The following is a 21,918-nucleotide window of genomic DNA, read 5'->3' on the forward strand; positions in this document are numbered from 1 at the left end:
TTCCATCCACTCACTTTCAGTCTGTATGTGTCCCTTGGTCTGAAGTGGGTCTCTTGTAGACAGCATATATATGGGTCTTGTTTTTGTATCCATTCAGCGAGCCTGTGTCTTTTCGTTGGATCATTTAATCCATTCACGTTTAAGGTAATTATCGATATGTATGTTCCTATTACCATTTTCTTGTTATGGGTTTGTTTTTGTAGGTCCTTTTCTTCTCTTGTGTTTCCCACGTAGAGAAGTTCCTTTAGCATTTGTTTAAATGTTCCTTTAGCTGGTTTGGTGGTGCTGAATTCTCTTAGCTTTTGCTTGTCTGTAAAGCTTCTGCTTTCTCCATCGAATCTGAATGAGATCCTTGCTGGGTAATCTTGGTTGTAGGTTCTTCCCTTTCATTGCTTTAAATATGTCATGCTACTCCCTTCTGGCTTGTAGAGTTTCTGCTGAGAAATCAGCTGTTAACCTTATGGGAGTTCTCTTGTATGTTATTTGTCGTTTTTCCCTTGCTGCTTTCAATAATTTTTCTTTGTCTTTAATTTTTGCCAATTTGATTACTATGTGTCTCGGCGTTTCTCCTTGGGTTTATCCTGCCTGGGACTCTCTGCATTTCGTGGACTTGGATGGCTATTTCCCTTCCCATGTTAGGGAAGTTTTCAACTATAATCTCTTCAAATACTTTATCGGGTCCTTTCTCTCTCTCTTCTCCTTCTTGGACCCCTATGATGTGAATGTTGTTGCATTTAATGTTGTCCCAGAGGTCTCTTAGGCTGTCTTCATTTTTTTCATTCTTTTTTCTTTATTTTCTCCTGCAGCAGTGAATTCCACCATTCTGTCTTCCAGGTCACTTATCTGTTCTTCTGCCTCAGTTATTCTGGTATTGATTCCTTCTAGTGTATTTTTCATTTCAGTTATTGTACTGTTCATCTCTGTTGGTTTGTTCTTTAATTTTTCTAGGTGTTTGTTCTTTAATTCTTCTAGGTCTTTGTTAAACATTTATTGCATCTTCTCGATCTTTGCCTCCATGCTTTTTCCGAGGTCCTGGATCATCTTCACTACCATTATTCTGAATTCTTTTTCTGGGAGGTTGCCTATCTCCACTTCATTTAGTTGTTTTTCTGGGGTTTTATTTTGTTCCTTCATCTGGTACATAGCCCTCTGCCTTTTTGTCTTGTCTATCTTTCTGTGAATGTGGTTTTTGTTCCACAGGCTGCAGGACTGTAGTTCTTCTTGTTTCTGGTATCTGCCCTCTGGTGGATGAGGCTATCTAAGAGGCTTGTGAAAGTTTCCTGCTGGGAGGGACTGGTGGTGGGTAGAGCTCTCTGTTGCTCTGGGGCAGAGCTCAGTAAAACTTTAATCCACTTGTCTGCTGATGGTTCGGTCTGGGCTCCTTTCCTGTTGGTTGTTTTGCCTGAGGCGACCCAACACTGGAGCCTACCCAGGCTCCTTGGTGGGGCTAATGGTGGACTCTGGGAGGGCTTACGCCATGGAATACTTCCCAGAACTTCTGCTGCCAGTCTCCTTGTGTCACTGTGAGACACTGCTACCCCCCACCTCTGCAGGAGACCCTCCAACACTAGCAGGTAGGTGTGGTTCAGTCTCTTATGGGGTCACTGCTCCTTCCCCTGGGTCCCGACGTGTACACTACTTTGTGTGTGCCCTCCAAGAGTGGCGTCTCTGTTTCCCCCAGTCCTGCTGAAGTCCTGCAATCAAATCGTGCTAGCCTTCAAAGTCTGATTCTCTAGGAATTCCTCCTCCCATTGCCAGACCCCCAGGTTAGGAAGCCTGACGTGGGGCTCAGAACCTTCACTCCAGTGGGTGGACTTCTGAGGTGTAAGTGTTCTCCAGTTTCTGAGTCACCCACCCAGCAGTTATGGGATTTGATTTTATTGTGATTGCGCCCCTCCGACCATCTCAGTGCAGCTTCTCCTTTGTCTTTCGATGTGGGGTATCTTTTTTGGTGAGTTCCAGTGTCTTCCTGTCGATGACTGTTCAGCAGTTAGTTGTGATTCTGGTGCTCTCAAAAGAGGGAGTGAGAGCATGTCCTTTTACTCCGCCATTTTGAACCCTTGCCCTCATTCTTGAAAGACAGATTAGTTGGACATGGAATTTTCAAATTTTAGATTGCCAGTTAATTTTTTTTCCTTAGCACTTTGAAAACGTAATTCTATTGTCATTTCTTCCAAGTTTCTTAATAAATTGCCACTGTCTCCCATCCTCAAACTACTTTCTGGGTAATTTTCTCCAATCTGTCTTTCAATACTGTAATTTTTACTTAAGTTCCATTTGGTTATTTTTAAAGCATACTTGGTACTTTTCTTTCTCATTCTTTTGATTACTAATGTAGGATATTTAAGACTTCAGTTCTTGGGGATCTAAGAAACTTCTTGCTGTTATGCCTGTTAACTCACTCATGGTGCGTTGTTCACCTATGTTTTCTAATTTTAGGTTGTAAGCTTACTTCAGCAGTGTTTTAGCTATAGCAATCCTGTAGCCTACATGGTTATTTTGTATTTATCTTTTCAGGTGCCTCAAAAGGTTTAATAAGTCCAGGACCATTTTGTTCATTTTGGGGCTAAGTGGTTCCTGGGCTGAGCATGGAATGTAAGTTCACATCCCAAACTGTAATAAAGATACAGGTATAAACGGTTAGGGGAGACCTCAGCCTCACCCGCATCTTAAGACTGAGCCCAGGATAAGCTTCTTTTTTACCAATTTGCGCTAGTGGAAGAGTTTTTCTAATCTACCATTTCATGCCAATAATCTCCCTTTGAGGGCTCCAGCTTCATGTGGCAGTCCTCTCAAAGGCCACACGGACCCTAGGCCTTTTATTTGTCTCAGTGTGGGTGATGCCAAGCTCCTGAATATCTACCCTTGAGTAGTCATAGGTTACTGAAATCAGCAAGGGGCATTTGTACCATCGATTTCAGTTTACTGCTCTCATTTATAGCTCTTTCATTCTAGTTCATAAGAATTATCTTCTTTTTTGGAGCTTATCTATGGTTTTAAAAGGATATCTGTTATATTTTATCCAATGTTTCTAAGTGTTTTGTAATAGGTAGGTTTTAAGGTTATCTCATCCATCATATTACCAGAAACTTTAAATTTGATTTTCTTAATTCTTTAAATTCTCCTACCCTCTTTCTTTTCTGTTTACATATATAAACAATAAATATAATTTTAACTGTTACTATTCCTAGAAGTACAAACTAAAAGCAAAAAGCAGAAGTAGTTAGCAACCAGTCTCAACCTGTCAGTTATTTAAAAACATCCTTCCCTGTGGTACTTTCCAATAAAAACTCTATATGATTAGCAGACGACAGCATGGTAAGAAGAGAACTAAGATGATACTTAACTTTAACGTCTATGGCCTATTTTACCTCCTCATAGAGGTGTTTATGAATCTATGATCACACTGATCAATACCTATACTCTCCAATTAGGAACACACAGATTTTAAGAATCTTAAAATAAGAATATTAATGTATGCGTGACATTCCTGAAGTTTATGTTGTAGTTTATTTAACTACAACAATGCTGAGATGCTAGGTGTTCAATAATGTGACTGAAATAAAATTTTTAAAAAGTTGTAACGTCAGTTTAAATAATAAGTATCTGCATTAACCAAAATAGTACATTATACAAATCACAACTTATTATGTTCTTCTTAGAAGTGACTGCATACTTAATACTACCTTAGCTTTTGGAGTAGCTTTAATCGTCCAGATGCAATCAACTGCTTGGCCAGGTTTTGTTTTTTCCTCTTGTTCTACCTGACTAGAACGTATTATTCCGTCAGCTCCTGACAGCTCAAACTGGCAATCTAGAAAGAACAGATGAATGATGTTCAAAGGAAAATAAGACCGATCAAAGATGCCATGAGGAAAAAGAGGTAATATACTAAACCTGGGATGGGATTTAAAATACCTCCTAGGTAAGTAAAGTCTGGATCTGTAACAGAGAAAAGAAGAAAGTCATTGGCATTGAGGTAGTTTAGCGTTACTTTAAGGATTAATGTCTTACGTTATGTCTAATGCTATACTTAACAAAGCAAGAGAAAGCTTTCATTTGTGTAAACTACAGACCACTGGCTATTTATGAGCATATTGCAGTGCAAACTTATAGGATCGATATTTTAAAAATGATAACCTTTATACTTTTGATCCAATTATGAACTAAAAACTTATTTATGCTACCTGAAAACTCACAACTCTATGTCAACTGCAGTAGCTAGTCCATTGATGGATGAATGAGTAAACAAAATGTAGTATAAATAATACAATGGAATATTATCCAACCTTAAAAAGGAATGAAATTCTGACACACGCTACAACATGGATGTGTGTGGAAACATGATGCTAAGTAAAATAAGCCAGACAGTTAAGGACACTATATGATTCCCTTAATTGAGGTCCCTAGATTAGTCGAATTCAGAGACTGTTTTCACAGGGCTGTAGGGAGGGAGGGATAGGGAGTTAAGTGTTTAATGGGGACAGAGTTTCAGCTTGGGATGACAAAAAAAGTTCTGGAAATGCACGGTGTGATGGTTGCACAACATTGTTAAGTGTACTTAATGCCACTGACTTGTACACTTAAAAGGTTTAAGATAGTGAATTTTATGTTACATATAATTTATCCCACCACAGTAGCAGCTAGTAAGTTGTTTTTTCCACAATGGCAGGAAAAAGAGAGATGACTAGGTGATATATAGGATAGTCTGCCCTATGAAATAGTTCATAGAAAACTGACAACCAATAGTTTATATCAAAATAACTGATTTAATTAAGCTGGCCAGGTATTTGATTTTTATGAACTAAATCAATTAACTGAATTGATTGACACTTTAGTATCAAAAGACATTACAAAGTCCTATATAGAGTCAGATTTTTGCAAATAAGTTTAGACTGCCTGAAAGAAAAAACAAACATCTTAATCATTTGAATAATGCTTTTAAAAATATTAAAAAACAAAGCCAGGCAACTTTATATGTAAAGATTCTTTGAAGAAATGCAGTTCTTTTTCTTCTATTAGTTTTATGTATCATGAGAGCAACTTCATATGGCTTATGGTTAAAATATAAATTATAATAAAATGCTAAGGATTTCTATACTATATTACCTTATATTTGCATTTTATAGTACTTCAGAGTTTCTACAGACCTTATGTTTAATATTATGCTAATGACAATAACATCAAGAAGATCATGTACTATTCTGTTTTATAGATGAGGAAACTGAATCAGAGAGATTATGACTTTTTTAGACCATATAATGGCAACATCAGGACTAGATTCTAATTCTCTAGACAGTTTTTCTTACTGTAACATTTTTCTTTCTTACTCTTTCTTGCCTTTATAGTGTGGCTGATGATACCACAATTTTACCACTAAAAGAAAAAAAAATGTCAAAATAAATAGACAATTCATAAATAGCTAAATCATGGCTGTCTAGTTATTCAAAGTCATATAAAGTAAATTTTGTCTAAGTATTTGTAAATACGGATGAAACTTACTAAAGATGATGAGAAATTAGTATCTTCTAAATAAATGAAATTATCTGAGCTACTGGTGATATTTGTTGAGGGAGAGGCTCTTAATGGATTGCTACGTCCTGGAAGTAACTGGGATAATTCTGGAAATTTTAGTGCAATAATGACAATGTCCTAGAATTCTTTCCTACTGTGAAGAAATTCTGACCCACCTGCCAGATAGCTGCTATGACTTTCTACTCTAATGCTCTTTAAATTTAGATTTCTCTTTGACATTCCTCTGCAAAATTGCTGAAGTGTCGTCACTCCCTTTTATTTAGGGAGGTTGGGTTTAGATTATTAAGTTAAAAAAGAACAGTCTCTGTGATGTATCCTAGATTAAGCTAAAAATTTTACTCTTACTTTTTTCAACATGTACTTTGATAACCATGCAGAAAGTCAGTGGTTAAGATTCTGCGCTTCCACTGCAGGGGACACAGGTTCGATCCCTGGTTGGGAAGATCCCGCATGCCACATGGCATGGCCAAAACAACAAAGAAAACAATTTTAACAAGAATTGAGCAACCAGTTACATACAATAAACTGTGAATTAAAATAGGTTTAAACAGGCTAGTTAAAAATTCTGAGATCTTTTAAGACTAGCAATTTTTTCATTCTGGTGGGTTGATATATATGTCTTCTATCTGAATTTTCAAATTAAGCTTTTTTAGACTCCTGTTTGTAATTTTTAAATTTTATTTTTATTGTAGTAAAACATATAACATAATATTTATCCTTTTACTCATTTTTAAGTGTACAATTCAGTGGCATTAAGTACATTCACAATGTTGTGCCACCACCAGCACAGTCCATTTAAATAAAAACTAAAGACAAATTTTAATATGATCCAGCAATTGCACTCCATGGTACTTAGCCAAATGAGTTAAAAACTTGTCCACACAAATACCTGCATATGGATGTCTACAGCAGGTTTATCTGTGGTTGCTAAAACCTGGAAGCAGCCAAGATATCCTTCAACAGAATGGATAAACAAACTGTAGTACATCCATACAACGAAATATTATTCTGCACTAAAAAGAAACAAGCTACCAAGCCATGAAAAAACATGGAGGAACGTTAAGTAAATATTATTAAGTAAAAGAAGCCAATCTGAAAAGCCTACATACTGTATGATTCCAACCGTATGACGTTCTGGAAAGGGCAAAACTATGGAGACAGTAAAAAGATCAGTGGTTGTCAGGGGTTGGGGTGGGAGGGATGAACAGGTGGAGCCCACAGGATTTTTAGAGCAGTGGGAATACTCTGTATAATACTGTAATGGCAGACATATGTCACTATACATTTGTCCAAACCCACAGAATGTACGACACTAAGAGTGAACCCTAGAGAACAGAGGTATGGATACCAAGGGGGGAGGGTGGTGGGATGAATTGGGAGATGGGGATTGACATATATACATTATTGATACTATGTGTAAAATAGATAACTAATGAGAGCCTGCTGTATATAGTACAGGGAACTCTACTCAATGCTTTGTGGTGACCCAAATGGGAAGGAAATCCAAAAAGGAGGGGATATATGTATACGGATGGCTGAAAAAAAAAAAAATCAAAAAACAGAGTGAACCCTAATGTAAAATATGGACTTCGGTGATGATGTGTCAATGCAGGTTCATCAGTTGTAACAAATGTACCCCTAGTGCAGGATGTTCATTTTAGGTTTTGGAGGTAGCTGTGTGTGTGGGGGGGTGGTTAGGAGGTATATGGTAACTCTGTACTTTCTGCTCAGTTTTGCTGTGAGCCTAAAAACTGTTCTAAAAAAAAAAAAGCATAAATTTTACTTTTTGAAAATGTTATCGTTTTGACATTGAGGACATAAATACTGAAGTGACACTTAAAAATACCATTAACACATTTACTAACAGGGAAAAAAAAGGTGACTACATTGTTCAGGCAAAAAAGCTGGTAATCTAGCTGAAAGAATAGCATGATCTCTGTTATATAAAATAAACAAAATAAACAGATATAGAAAAACATCTGAAGGGATACACACCATATTGTTAATACCGGTTTTTTATTTATAGGGTGATAAGGTTATGGATATTTTCATTTGGATATGATTTAATTTTTTTAAGTTAGCAAATTTATTGCACGAAAACACAAATAAAAGCAAAAAGATTATATAATTTTATAATTATATAATTGTTACATTAAGTTACTTTTTCATCTTATTAAGTTTGTAAACTCTTGGAAGACAGGAGCAATAACTAGTGTATCTTTGTGCTGCCACATTAGGGATATGCATATCTTTACAGGAGACAGGCTTTGAGGACTATAAAGTGTTCCCACATAACCGTGTGGTAGGTAAGATAGAGTATGCTGATAGGTGGGTGTGCTCTCCCACCACCCAAATATATGTCCACATCCTAATCATCATAACCTATGAATACTACCTTATAAGATTAAAAAAAGTGAATATTACATCTTAAGGCAAAGGATGTGATTAAGCTAAGGATTCTGAGGAGACAGGGGATGTGAAGATGGAGGCAGAGATTGGAGTGATGAGGCCACACGTCCAGGAATGCTGGGGCAGCCACAAGAAGCTGCAAGAGGCTAGGAATGGATTCTCCCCTGGAGTTCCCACAGGGAACATGACCCTGCTGGATTCTGGCCTCCAGAACTCTGAGAAAATAAACTACTGTTGTCTTCAGCTGCCAAGTTTCTGGGAATTAGTTATGGTGGCCTCAGGAAGATATTCCCATCTTAGCAACAGCAACTCTTAGGCACAGCTCTGTGCTTAATAGTAAATTTTATAGCTAGTTGGTGGCAGAGAAAGGATTCACACCCAGATCTTTTGCCTCCAAGTGCAGAGCGCTATTCTTTCTATTGCTCAGTATTTTCTAGAGACTGTTTATTCAAATGAGTAATTGAATCGTTCCAATGGAAAAAGCCTGCCAAAATAATTTTTGGTATAGATCATGAAAATAAGACAATTTGTTGAATTATTTTTTAAATGTATTTATTTGTGGTATCTTTGGCATTTGATATATGCTATAAAACATACAGAAATCTAAGAAATAATGAGACACCATCTATGATATACTTCAAAATTCAAGTGACATAGTTTTATTTCTAATTTTTTGTTAAGTTTTTATTAATTCATGGACTGATTTCCCTTTGACCTTTCTAACTTCTTTAAAGCCTTGATTTGATTACCTTGACTGAATTATCTCTTTTCTAGCCTTAAGATTCTAAAACCAGAGTGAGACCTAGCCACTGAAACAATAACTTCTTTACCTGGAATAAACGAATATTTTGCTCGAAATCCTAGTCCTTCAAGTTCTTCATCAGAACTGAACTTAATCCACATGAATCTCCCTGTTGATCTAATTAATGGAGGGCTTTTCACACCACAGTAACGATCTACAAGTGGAGAGAAACCAAACGGCCCATCTCGAACTTCCAAGTTATCAAACCGACATTCAAATGATGGTTCTATATAATAATGTTCATCAAAGGTCAACTCTATTCTTTGACGTGGAGCAGCTAGAAAATAAGAGTAAGCAAATTAGGGCAACGCAAACAAGAAAAAGTAAAAATGGCCTGACACAAGTGAGAAAAGCACAACAACTGCTCTGTTACTGTTTCATAGATGAGGATCATAATGAGAACTGTTATACATAAAATTCATGATAAATGTTACATTGTATATTAATAAGATAATAATAATGCTACTCCGTAGAACTATAGTAATCTTTCCCTTTGGCATATGTTATTTATTAAATTGAATGTACTTAATTGATTAAAATTAGAGTTGAGAAGCTAATGCTTAGTTCATGAGATACAATGTACCATGATGAATAGAAAAACAGAAGAAATGAAAGAAACATATAATGTAACTATGGACATAAATTTGCAGAAAGGCTAATAAGAGATACCAGTAAGCTTAGGTTTCTTATCAGAGAAGTTTCTCATATATACTGATGCATCTAGTTAAATTATATTTTAGGAGATCCAAAATTCCTATAAAATTTCAACCATTATTTTCTTAATGTCAGTATTAAGAAATATTTATAATGACTACAGTTTAATTAAAATACATATTTAAATTTTGTTCAAACTGGTTTAACCAGGGCACTTAACCAATATATTTAGTTTTACAATAAGTAAAAATTCATCCAACAAAAGAGAGAAATTGGTCAAATACCTTCCAAAATGTAGATACATTCCTTGTTTGGTGGATATGAGTCAGGATAATTTGGTGAAGCAAAATGACCTCCATTGCTGGTTCGAACCCAAATGCCACACTGGGTTGCAGGAATGTGCTTGATTCCAATATTTTGTCCATCTTAGGGAAACACGTAAAACATCACTTATAGTTCCCCCCACAGCTTCCCCAAACAACTGCCCACTCTGTTACACACACATATATATAATTTTTAAGAACCACTGACAAATTCAGCATAACAAATTGAATATAGAAGTGAAATGAAGGTGAAGATGGTATGCTGTGCTGGCTAGAAGCATTTGCTCTAGAGGACAAGTTTGCCATGTATAAGAACGGGGAAATAAAATGCGTAGATTTTACAAGGGCAAAACCATGTGGGAGAATCTGATAAATCACTAAAACTCTATAAAATTCAATTCTGACATAAAAATAAAAGGACCCCAGGAATTTATCTCTGGTGTGGTACCTCTACATTTAGTTTAGCATGAAGTCAAATAAGATTCAAAGATTACCAAGGGATTTTATTTTAGTTAAAGGTTGTAGATTGAACACATGCATTTGGCTCTGCTCCTTCTTCAAAGTCCACTTAAATGACAGTAAACAATTTTTTTAAGGGCGTAAACCCATAAGTACAAAGAGGTGGATGCAATAATAACAACTGGCAGCACTAGGTATCTCTGGCAGTGGGCGAGAAGGTGGTGAAGTTGGGCTTTTTAAAAACATGAGGCTTGGTTAAAAGTCTCTTTGGAATCAATTTGATCTCTAATACCCTCCCCTACTCCACAAATCTAAGTATCTGCTGCTCTATCACCATATCAGAAAATGAGACTATTTCTTTGGAGAAGGTACAACAGGGTTGCTGGACCAGGGGACACCAGGCACAGCTGAGGGTAAAAATACCAACCTGAAAACAGGGAGATGAGGTGAATGTTAACATGCTGAACCACACCTCCCGTCTCTTCCCCCACTCAACTTCCCAAAGGCCTCTTGATCAGATGTAGAGCCTCTAAGCAGGAAATGGAATCTTAATCTTTTCTGGGGAATCTAATAAGCCCAAAGAAAAAGACTCAAGGATGTGGACTTGGTCACTCACCAGGGAGGGTGGCGGTAAAGAAGCCCTGTCTACACTTGCAGACAGCTAACGAGAAGATCTGCATGCTCCTCTCATAACTACGAAAGGCATTCAAGGAGCACCAGACATTTGAGGAAAGCCTCTAATATGAAAAACAGATTAAAAACAAACAAAAAAGCAACTCTGAGGATACAAAGATTATAGAATATTAAAAAAAAGCACTAAACGAAACGATCATTTAATCTCCTCAGAGAACAAGAGAGTACAGTTGACCCTTGAACAACATGGGATTGAACCGCGTGGGTGCACTCACTACTTGGTCTGCAGTCAGCTGAATGTGAGGATGCGGAACCGCGAATACAGAGGCAGGTTTTGACTATGTGGGGATCAACACCGCTCACCCCTGCATTGTTCAAGGGTCAAATGTATATCGATAAGACAAGAACAAGGCATACTCTAAAAAACAGAACATTTAGAAAACAAATGAAAGCTTTTAAAAATAGAAGAAATGAAAAAATATCACGTTTGGAGCAGAGGTCCATAAACTATGGCCCTGGACCAAATCTGGCCTGCTGCCTGTTATTGTAAATCAAGTTCACTGGACTATATCTATGCCCATTCATGTGCGTACTGTACTGTCTATGGCTGTTTTCACCCTGCAACTGCAGATCTGAATAGGTGCTCCTTCGACTACAAAGGTCTTCAAAACCTTAAATGATTACTATCTGGCCCTTTATAGAAAAAAGTTTTCCAATTCTTGGTTTAGCAGATAAAGTTGAGGAAGTCTCAGTGTAGACTACTGAGAAGAAAACAGTTAAAAGAGAAATGGAAAACAGAAAAGATTTTTTTAAAAAGTAACTTAATAATAAGAGTTCCTTGAAGACAGAAGATAGAAAAATGGAGAAAAGGGAATTTTAAAAATTGAACAAGAAAAAAGGGAAAGAAAAATTTCCTACATCCAAAGACAAAATTTTCATATTGAAAAAGCCCAACGGGTGACTTGACGTAAACCCTGAAGAGATGTAACCAGAATTATAACAACACTGATGCGGGTGCTGTGGCACAAAGTTAAAAGAACATTGTATGTGGTAGGTGGTGAAGGGGAGGTGCATGAAACAGATCAATTCTCATCCCGCATGGTGGGAAAATTATTTTCTACTACCTGAAACTGAAATAACCAAGAAGACCTGTATGGTATGTTATTTAGAAGTATGCAGGAAAATACCAAAAGAATCAGCTAAGAGTGGCTATCTCCATGGAGAAATGGGGTGATAGGCTGGGGGACTGATTTTTCCTAATTAACTTTTTAGAATGCTTTGACTTTTGTCATGTGTATGTATAACTTTGATGAAAATAAAAATAAGTCAGGTTATTTAGGAAATGTACTAAACTCTGACATGAATATCTGGCTCAAAACTCACACTACCTAATCCTCTTTCATAAACAAGGACAATTAGAACAGGTCCCCAGGGCTGTGAATAAGCTATTGATGGAAACGTTTCATTTGTCTACACCGGAAAAAGGGATTTTTATTTTTGCTTAGTGATAAAGCATGAATCTCATTTGATTTTTGGACATAATCCATAGTGTTCTAGGAGTCACTAGTTATGCCAATTTTTAAAATTTATCAATGCAAGACTTTATGTTAACAATTTACTCTAGCTAACTGCAGCTGAACCTAGCCGAACTGAGGCTGACAGGTTGATGGAAAGCCTTAGGTCACTGGAACACCCCAGAGGGATTATGGAAATAGTACTCAAAAGTTGAAATTCTTCCAAATAAGCCATCCCACTGTCCTGAACATGCAGTAAATTAGCACTGTAAGGTCTTTACCTTGGGTCTTTTGGGCCACAGCAATCCCTTCCACTACAAGTATTGTTATTAACAACACTAGAGAAATAAAAGAGAAGAGAAGTTAAAAAGTTGAATCTACATTAGATTTTACCAAGTTTATAATAAAAATCAGGTGACAAAAAAAAGATGAACTAAAACTCCCTATTTCTTACTAACATTCACTCTCAAGATTTTTAAGTGTTAAATGTTATGTTGAGTTACTATTTGACACTTAAGAGAACCCAAGAAAAAATGTAATTGGTATTATACTCATTTATACAAGCACTAATAGTACATTTTCAATTTATGATGGATTAAAAAACACATACTTTTTTTTTTAACAACAAACTAAGCTGACCCCAATTATCCTGTATTTATTTTACTGTCTCCTCAAAGACTTTACATGCATAATGGCTAGCTTTGCAATGTATTATGCCAGTAAAAGTTCAATTAGATTATTTGACTTGTGAGAACACTCATAATAAAGACAGAAGTAAGGGGGCAGCAGTTTCCTAGAAATCAATTTAAGACACTCTATAGCTGTGCGGTACAGCGCTGTGTCCTGCATTACGAAAGCTAGCATTATTTAGAAAATGGAGCTTCTCCCCACCCCCTGCCCCCAAGTTTAACATTTCTGATACCCAATGAACAATATATTGTTTTGTGTATGTTTGTGTTTTGAAGATAACGTGTTATTTTTAAGAATGATGCACTGATATCTTTTACTCTCCCTTGCAATGGAAACCACACTACCAGCCTCCTGTGGAAACTGGAGTTTTTACTATTCATTCAGTCAGCAAGCACATACAGAGTACCTACTGGATACCAGGCACTGAGGATACACAGATTGAGGCAGGGGAGAAATACAGCAAAACAGTTAAAAGAGAATGGACTTCAGGAGTTTGGTGGATCCAGGTTGGGGTTCAAGTTTTGCTCTGTACCAGCTGTGAGGCCTTTCCAACTCAGTTTACTTATTTGTAAAACGGGGATGTTGTGCTAATAACACCAACATCACAAGGTTGTTGCGAAGATTAAATGAGGTGATGCACATTGCACAAAGCCCTTTATATGTGCCAGGCATTCTGCTAAATAAATGATAGATTTTAGGACAAACTGCCATCCTTAAGGAGTCAACCTATTGTCAAAGACAATCCACAATACAAGGTGAAAGGAGTTTAACAGGGGTCATAACAGAAAGCACAATTGAAGCAGAAAAGGGAACCATTCATTCAGCTGGGGGTTAAGAGGAATAGAGGAAAGCTTTAGAAAAAAAAGGTATATTCTAGTGGGACTGGATAGAACTTCTACCCAGGAGAGGGAGAAAGAAACAGCTTAGACAAAAACATGGAGCCATGAGCACTTATCTATAGGCGATATTAGTGAAATTCTGAGTACAATAGTACAGTTAGCATGTGGAGGGGAAAGTGGTACATCAGGTTAGAAATAGTAGGATGAGATTCAACTGTAAAAAGCCTTGAATACCATGCTAAAGAGTTTGGACCTTTGACTACAAGGAGAAATCACGGTGAGTTTTTAAACTAGAGAGTGACATTATCACATCTGTGTTTCAGACCACTAATCTTGATGGCTGTGTGGAGTCTAAATTTTTAAAAAGAGAGGTCATTTAGGAAGCAAAGATGATATGGTCTTGAAGCAGAGCAGTGGTAGTGTAAATGGGAAGGAGGAGATATTTATAACATGATTCAGATATAGAGTCAACTGCAATTGGTGACTTAAAGGATGTCTAGGGGTGAGGGAGATGGAGGCACTGAAGAGATTGCTAGTTAAGTGACTGGTAGATGGTCAAGCCATTGTTCACTTAGTAGCATGTACCCAGCATCTACTACCCAAAGTCACCAACATACAAAGAGTTCTTGTCATCTTACGCTGTTTACATCTTATAATCTAATCATACATCTTCATCTTTGGTTTCCCATATCCTTGTTGACCTTTGTTTCCTCTGTCTTCTCTCAACAACTTTAATTTCCCCTCCCTTTCTTTGGTTGCTGGCAGTATTGAAGATCTCATGCTATGTAGGAACAATCCTTCCTTCAAACTCTTAACATCCTGGCACTGGATCAGAGTTAGAGGAATGGATTTTGAACCGTTTTTAAAAAACAAAAAACCCAGAAGATTTCTGATCAAAAAGAAAAACTAGGGCCTTCTCTGGTGGCGCAGTGGTTGGGAATCCACCTGCTAGTACAGGGGACACGGGTTCGAGCCCTGGTCCAGGAAGATCCCACATGACGTGGAGCAACTAAGCCCGTGTGCCACAACTACTGAGCCTGTGCTCTGGAGCCTGCGAGCCATAACTACTGAGCCTACGAGCCACAACTACTGAAGCCTGCGCATCTAGAGCCCATGCTCCGCAACAAGAGAAGCCACAGCAATGAGAAGCCCATGCACCGCAACAAAGAGTAGCCCCCGCCCGTCACAACTAGAGAAAGCCTGCCCACAGCAATGAAGACCCAACACAGCCAAAAATAAAAATAAATAAAATACATTAAAAAAAAAGAAAAGAAAAACTAGGGAATTCCCTGGCAGTCCAATGGTTAGGACTCTGTGCTTTCACTGCCAAGGGCCTGGGTTCAATCCCTGGTTGGGGAACTAAGATCCTGCAAGCCACGAGGCACAGCCAAAAAAAAAAAAAGGGGGCTTCCCTGGTGGCGCAGTGGTTAAGAGTCCGCCTGACGATGCAGGGGACACAGGTTCGTGCCCCGGTCCGGGAAGACCCCACGTGCCGCAAAGCGGCTAGGCCCGTGAGCCATGGCCGCTGAGTCTGCAAGTCCGGAGCCTGTGCTCCGCAACGGGAGAGGCCACAACAGTGAGAGGCCCGCGTACCGCAAAAACAACAACAACAACAACAAAAATCTAGGGTAACGTTAGATATTTGACAATTCAGCAAATATCACAACCATCTGTACCAATGTATCTTGATAGAGGACACTATTCCCCAAGGCATATCATCCCAGTCAGGTGATACAGAACTGGTCAAAATTTTGTGATTATACCTTTCCTCCTGATTCACGGGCGTAACAATTTACCAATTTTTAAATTTATAATTCACAGTATTTAAGCAAGTAATACAAAACCAGGCAGAAAGGGAAAGTAAGAAATCAACAAACTGAAACCAGGAGAGCAACAGTAAAACTATGGTAAAAAGATGAATTGTGCCTAGAAAATTATTCTACATAATGACTAATAAAAATTTGGCTTTGTAAAACACTTGATTTATGGAATTTGCACAGAATATACAACTGAGGTAGAAACAAATCACATTAAAAATAAAATTACAAGACCAAATAACCCTATTAATCTTCTCTACTGTATTTAGGGTGTTGCTCACAATTTCCCCCTGCCAAATGTTTAAAACAGCTATTCACAACTCTTATCAACCAAATGAACTGTTGCCACTGAATTTAAAAAAATGATATATAAATAAGGCAAATTTGCACAACAGTTAGGGACAGAAATATTTAGTGATAGCTGTGGTGATATAGTGGTGACTATTAATTATTCTAAATTCGGTATCATAAGAAACAGTTTTCCCTTAGTTGTATAACAGGATCTTTGTAAGCTGCTTGCTATAATCAGGCTGAGACAGTAAAACAAACTCTACTGATGCCAAACATTGGAATTATCTAGTACATGAAGCAGTGCTGTCGTGCTCTGTTCTGTCCTTAATCCCAATCTATGTGCCACTTGTTCCCTTCTTTCTCTTACCAAAAGGGTCAATAATTTCTCAAATCCAGAGATACCTCACACTTTGAATTCAAAGACAACATACCCAGGAAGGCACTAATTCTTTAAGGCAGAAATCCATGCCAAAATAAAAATTCTAAACTCCACAACCACAGAGTTTGGTTATGCAGAGAACCGCTTGTGATCTGATGCTTGGAAAAAGGTACTGTCCACCACTTATGACCTCACCTCTGGTTCTGGAGTTTAATGTAGTGTAGTTTAATAACCAGTGTACAGATCTGACTTAAAAATGAAGGCTTAAATGATAAAGACAGGTGCTATTCAAGGTATTAAATACAAATCCTCCAAGCTACTCCTTTTAACCCTGAATCACGGTTATCAAAGAGTTCTCTACTGCAATCCTGTCCCCAGACCTTCCAGTTTAAGGCCGTACTTTCCAATCAACTAAAAATCAAGGTCAGGTTTATTCTTTCCACTGTTACTTAATAGTGGCAACTCTGGCCAATGCAATAAATACTGGAAAGGAGACAAAATTATTATTTATAGACAATGTTATTTTAAAACCTAGAAGTCCCAAGAGAATTACTTGGAAAATAATTACACCTATTAAAGGAAGAGAGTAAGACCAAAATAAATTAAACAGACAAGTAAGTAAATAAACTTAATACAATGGAGAATATGTTTTGGATAATAAAACAATGTAAAAGTAACATTTCTTCCCAGTGAGTCATACAATATTTAATGATGTTTTAATAAAAATCTTAGTGTGTTTTTTTGGTACTTAAAATGCTTCTGATGGTCATCTTAAATACTTTTTTATAGTGGCCAAGGAAAATATAAAAATAAAAGACTAAAATACATAAAAATAATATACTTACTATAAAGCTACAGTAATTATAAAATGTAGCCACGGTAGAGGAAGAAATAGATGATCTGTCAACAAACATTACTAGCGTCCACTGTATTTCAGGCAGTGAGTCAGTCCCTGGAACTACAATGAACCAAGAAGACATGGTCCTTATTCTCAAGGGGCCTTTAGATAAGAAAATGGAAGAGGAAAAGCTCAGAAACAGACATACATATCCCAGAATTTATTAAAATATATGTGATATTTGAAACACTTGGTGAGAAGACAGTTTTAATAAATGGTTCTGGGATAACTTGTTAATTATTTGGAAAAAAAAAAGTAGGTCCCTACTTCAAGCTATCAATAAGTAGGAAAATAAATAGCAGATTGAAAAAAACATTATATTTATACTTTTGGGAGAACACCTTCATTTACAAAAGACAGGAACATAAATAAAAACTACAAACAGATGGGATAAAAGATTATGCCACCAGGAAAATGTGCCAAAAAAAAATGCAGAAATTCTGCCTTACTAATATTAAAAAGAATGTAGATTCTAGTGTTGGTCAGGATATCGGAAACTGACTTATTCTGCCACTGGATTGTAAACTGGCACAGCTTTGGGGAGGTTAATCTGGTAATATATATCAAGGCTTAAAAATGTACAAATCCTACTCAGCAGTTCTTCCAGATCTGAGAAATGAATCATTGGGACAGTAGTTCTCAAACTTTAGTGTGCATCATATTCATCTGGAGGGCTTATTAAAATAGACTTGGTGGGGGGTTACTTCCAGAGATTTTGATCCAGTAGGTCTGGGGTGGGGCTTGAAAACTTGCATTTTAACAAATTCCCTAGTGATGCTGAAGCTGTTGGCCCTGGCACAACACTTTGGAGACCACTACAACAGGAGAGTGACAGTACACTGAAAGAAACAGAAAGAAGTTGCCTGTTTTCTCCTTTGGTGACAGTAGGAGCACGTGTGGGCCAAGATGGATGGGGCGGGGCAGAGGGTGGGCACAAGGAGTTGATGAGTTGATTTTGGAAATGTTGGTGAATGCTCTACTACATATATGTATGTATATGTGTGTGTATTCTCATAATGTCCCTACAAATATCTCTTGTTTCTGAACATCTGCACTTGCCACGGACCTCCCTCTGCTTCTACAAAATAATGTTCACACTGCTAAAAACCTGCTTTTTCTAGGAACTCTCCCAAGATTAATTTTATTAGACAGCATTCATACTTTTCACTTCTGTAACTCTCTATCTCTGTATGGTTTTGTTTCTTTCACTGATTTTGCATACTTCTATTATGTTAGCATAAGGTTTGGCATGAGTAATAAAAAACCCAAACTAGTAGTTTAAACAAGATAGAGTATATTTCTCTGACAAGTAAACAAACTGTGCAGGTAAGCAGTCAAGGGCTAGAGTGGTGGCTATACCATTACTAGGGACCTAAGCTCCTTCTGTCTTATTGCTCAGTTGTGCGTGACTTTCATTTCCAGGCTCATCTTATGATCCAATATAGATGCTAGAGTGCCAGGTTCCATATCTTCTTTACAGCTACCATGTCTGCATTACAGTCAGCAAGAATGAAGAAATGACACAGGGCATTCCTCCTTCCTTTAAAAACTTTTGCCCAGAATCCACAATGATCTCAAAATAAAAATTTTAACTGAACAACAGATATACCACCACTTCCCCAAAGTTGAACCCACATCTAACTGGTCAGCCTTATTTAGTCACATGGCCACACTTAATCCTAAGGAAAGCTGGAAAATCTAGTATTTATTTTGGGTGATTGTGTGCTTAGTTAAAATTCAGAGAATCACTGAAAGGTAAAATGGATACTGGAAGAAAACTGGCTATTTCTGCCATAGTCCCCTATAGCCTACTCTGTCCCCGGCAGCCAGAGATCCTTTCAAAACATAAATCACATATCACAGCCTTTCATAAAATCTTCCAACAGAGTCCCATTACATCTAGAATAAATCCATACTCCTTATTCTGACTTCAGAGGTCCTATGTGGTGTGGCACCTGACCATCTATGGCTACACAGCTCTTCTTCCCATTACTTTAACACACCAAGCTAATTCTAGCCATAGGGACTAGTTATTCCTTCTGCCTAGACTCTCTGTGCATGGCTGGTTCCTTCCTGTTATTCAGGTCTTCTGAGGCCTCTCCGACTGCTAAAGAAGCTCTACATTTTCTTCTTCATCTTGTTTTATTATACAAATAATATTTTAATTATTACTTATATTACCTGCTATTTTCTTGCTTGTTATCTGTCTCTTCCTACTAGAAAGAGGGACTTGTCTCTCTGAACCACTGATGCATCTCTAGCGACTAGAAGACTGGCTGGCCCATAACAGAACTCAAAAAAATTAGATGAATACATGAAGTGACTACGCAAAATCCTGATTATACTTTCTTTGTAACTATAACATATAGTACAGAGCCCCACTAACAAATTAACAAGCACACATCTTGGTTAACAGCAGGCACAGAGATGACCCAGCTTATTTGAGCATAAATCAGGGGACAGAAAAAGAATTGATTTTTTTTTATTTTTCAGATATGCTACTACTCTTACTTTTCTCAAGCTGACTCAATTTACCTTTGTTAGTAATTAAATGTACCTCTTTCTCAGCCTTCCTATTTTTAGCATCTAAGCAGTAAACATAAGGTTTGGTAACCCTATCATGAGACTCCATAACTTAAGAACCACCTAACTGGTCTCCCTGCTCCTATTTTCTATAATGAAAGCAAAATGGAGTTCAATTAGAGTCCATATACTACTTGAGGTAGTAGTAACTTGTTTTCCATTAGCTATGTTCCAAAGAACAGAAAAGTACCCTAATTTAATCAAACTCGATTTTACTTTGTAGTTAAGAAAGAAGATGGATCTTGGTGAACTTTGGGATCACTCCACCCTCCACGTGCTAATCACATTGCCAATCACTTAAAAGAAAGAGTAACTGCAGAAGTGCTTTCTCTTTCCTGCAGAATGTGACAACCTTCTTGTTAGTCAAATGCTCTTGAGATGGCAGTTTTGTATGCTCTAATTATACAGGAATCCTCAGACATCCACAACAACTACCATCAGACTTTAACACGACCAGGTCACATTTTGAAGAGTATTTGATATCTTCTCACCCACTAAGGCTGTAACTTCCAATACATTACTCTAGGCATATTTAAACCAACATGTTTTAATGTCATTTTGACTAGGACGAATTGAACTTTCAGATTAGTACACCCTGTAATTTTGTGAACAAAGATGCTAAAGAGCGTTAGTTCTTTGGGGGCCACTCTGATTAGCGACTGAGAGGGTGAGGGCCCTCAGCAATCAGAGCAACCTTGTTCTTATCTGTTCTTTGTTTAGTTTTTAAGTACCCACTCATAAGAGTTCCTCTGAGGGAGTTCTGTTAAGGAAAGTTTGGAAACCCACTGGATTAGATCACCTTTTAGGATTCCCCTTTCTAACTCAAACACCACAATAACTAGGATCTCAAAGCGCCCCAGGGACACATTAAAAAAAACCCAAAACCAACAGGGACTTCCCTGGAGGTCCAGTGGTTAAGACTCCATGCTCCCAATGCAGGGGGCATGGGTTCGATCCCTGGTCGGGGAACTAAGATCCCGCATGCCACAGGCAAAAAAAAAAAAAAAAAAAAAATTACTGTGCAGGATCATAAATTTTAAAATGACAGGAGATTGTGCTGAATGGGTAGTAACCAAGGGCAGAACTTGGATTATTTTTTAGAATTTTAGATATGAACTTTACTTATAGTTTATCTTTTTTCTATCTTATTCCTAAAAGGACTGAAAATGGCTTTGATTTGAACTTGTTTTGTAATGCACATGTACGTGTATTACAGGGCTGCATGTTTTTCCTAAAAGGTGAGTTTGGCTTCAAAACACAGATAACTTTTCAACTGTCAGTATTAAAATATTTTCTCCAATTCGGGGGGAAAAAGTCAAAAAGTTAATTTTTCCCAAGGCTATGTTTAAAAACTTCCCTATTAAAGGGATAACTTCTCATTATGGTACTTATTTCTGTACGGTTTAATTTCTTGTAAGAGGCTTAAGGATGAAGGACAGGAGTTAATATTTGTCACAGTCTCAGATAAGATTTTTAAAATATAGTGCCAAGGGATAGTTATGCACTGTAACACCATAAATTTAACCACAGTTTATACAGATTTAAATGTAACTGCGTCTAATAGGATTCTCCTGAAGCAAGTGTGCAGAATGAATATGAACAGTGAAAAACGGGATTATAAAACTAATGTAATATTTTCATGTGACTATGATACTTAACTTTGATAGAAGGCAAATCAAATTTTATAAGACCTGGAGTGATCATAAACAGTTAAAAGTGAATTATTCAGATTTAACAATATATGAAAGGTTTAAAAGCCCAGCAGAGTTATCCTTTTGTTCTCACTGCTGGAAGTAGAACAAAGAATCAATGGCATCTTAAAGTTACCTTCTACTTAAAATTTCACACAGTCATTATGGCTGATTTGTTTTAGTAGAAACTGACCATAATATTCCAAAGGCGGCTTTTGGTAGGTAATATCCATAATTAAGTAAATGTTAAATAACTGCTTCTGATAAGAACCTCTTCAATGTTGAAACAATTTACACCTTACAGGATACTTAAGGGCTACTTTTTCATGCATTGGTGCACACAATGAATGGTAGCACTGGGAAAAGCCAATATTTTTTAAAAGGTGATTTTTAAAAATACC

The 21,918-nt window shown here is 37.2% G+C and overlaps 1 protein-coding gene across 1 annotated transcript in view; it reads right to left on the reverse strand.

Moving 5' to 3' along the window:
- NETO2 (neuropilin and tolloid like 2) overlaps positions 1-19,875 on the reverse strand; it is a 64,598-nt gene extending 44,723 nt beyond the window's left edge. The window contains exons 1-6 of the mRNA XM_089902471.1: positions 19,779-19,875; positions 12,611-12,667; positions 9,685-9,825; positions 8,775-9,023; positions 3,898-3,942; positions 3,687-3,814 (exon numbers count right to left, since the gene is read on the reverse strand). Of these exons, the coding sequence (XP_089758597.1) occupies positions 3,687-3,814; positions 3,898-3,942; positions 8,775-9,023; positions 9,685-9,825; positions 12,611-12,667; positions 19,779-19,875 (717 nt within the window). The remainder of the gene's footprint in view (positions 1-3,686; positions 3,815-3,897; positions 3,943-8,774; positions 9,024-9,684; positions 9,826-12,610; positions 12,668-19,778) is intronic.
- Positions 19,876-21,918: the final 2,043 nt, after the last annotated feature.

The sequence above is a fragment of the Delphinapterus leucas genome, chromosome 20, assembly GCF_059928025.1.
Source record: "Delphinapterus leucas isolate spDelLeu-1000000601 "Yukka" chromosome 20, BTC_Dleu_Yukka2, whole genome shotgun sequence".
In the NCBI taxonomy this organism is placed as follows: Eukaryota; Metazoa; Chordata; class Mammalia; order Artiodactyla; family Monodontidae; genus Delphinapterus; species Delphinapterus leucas.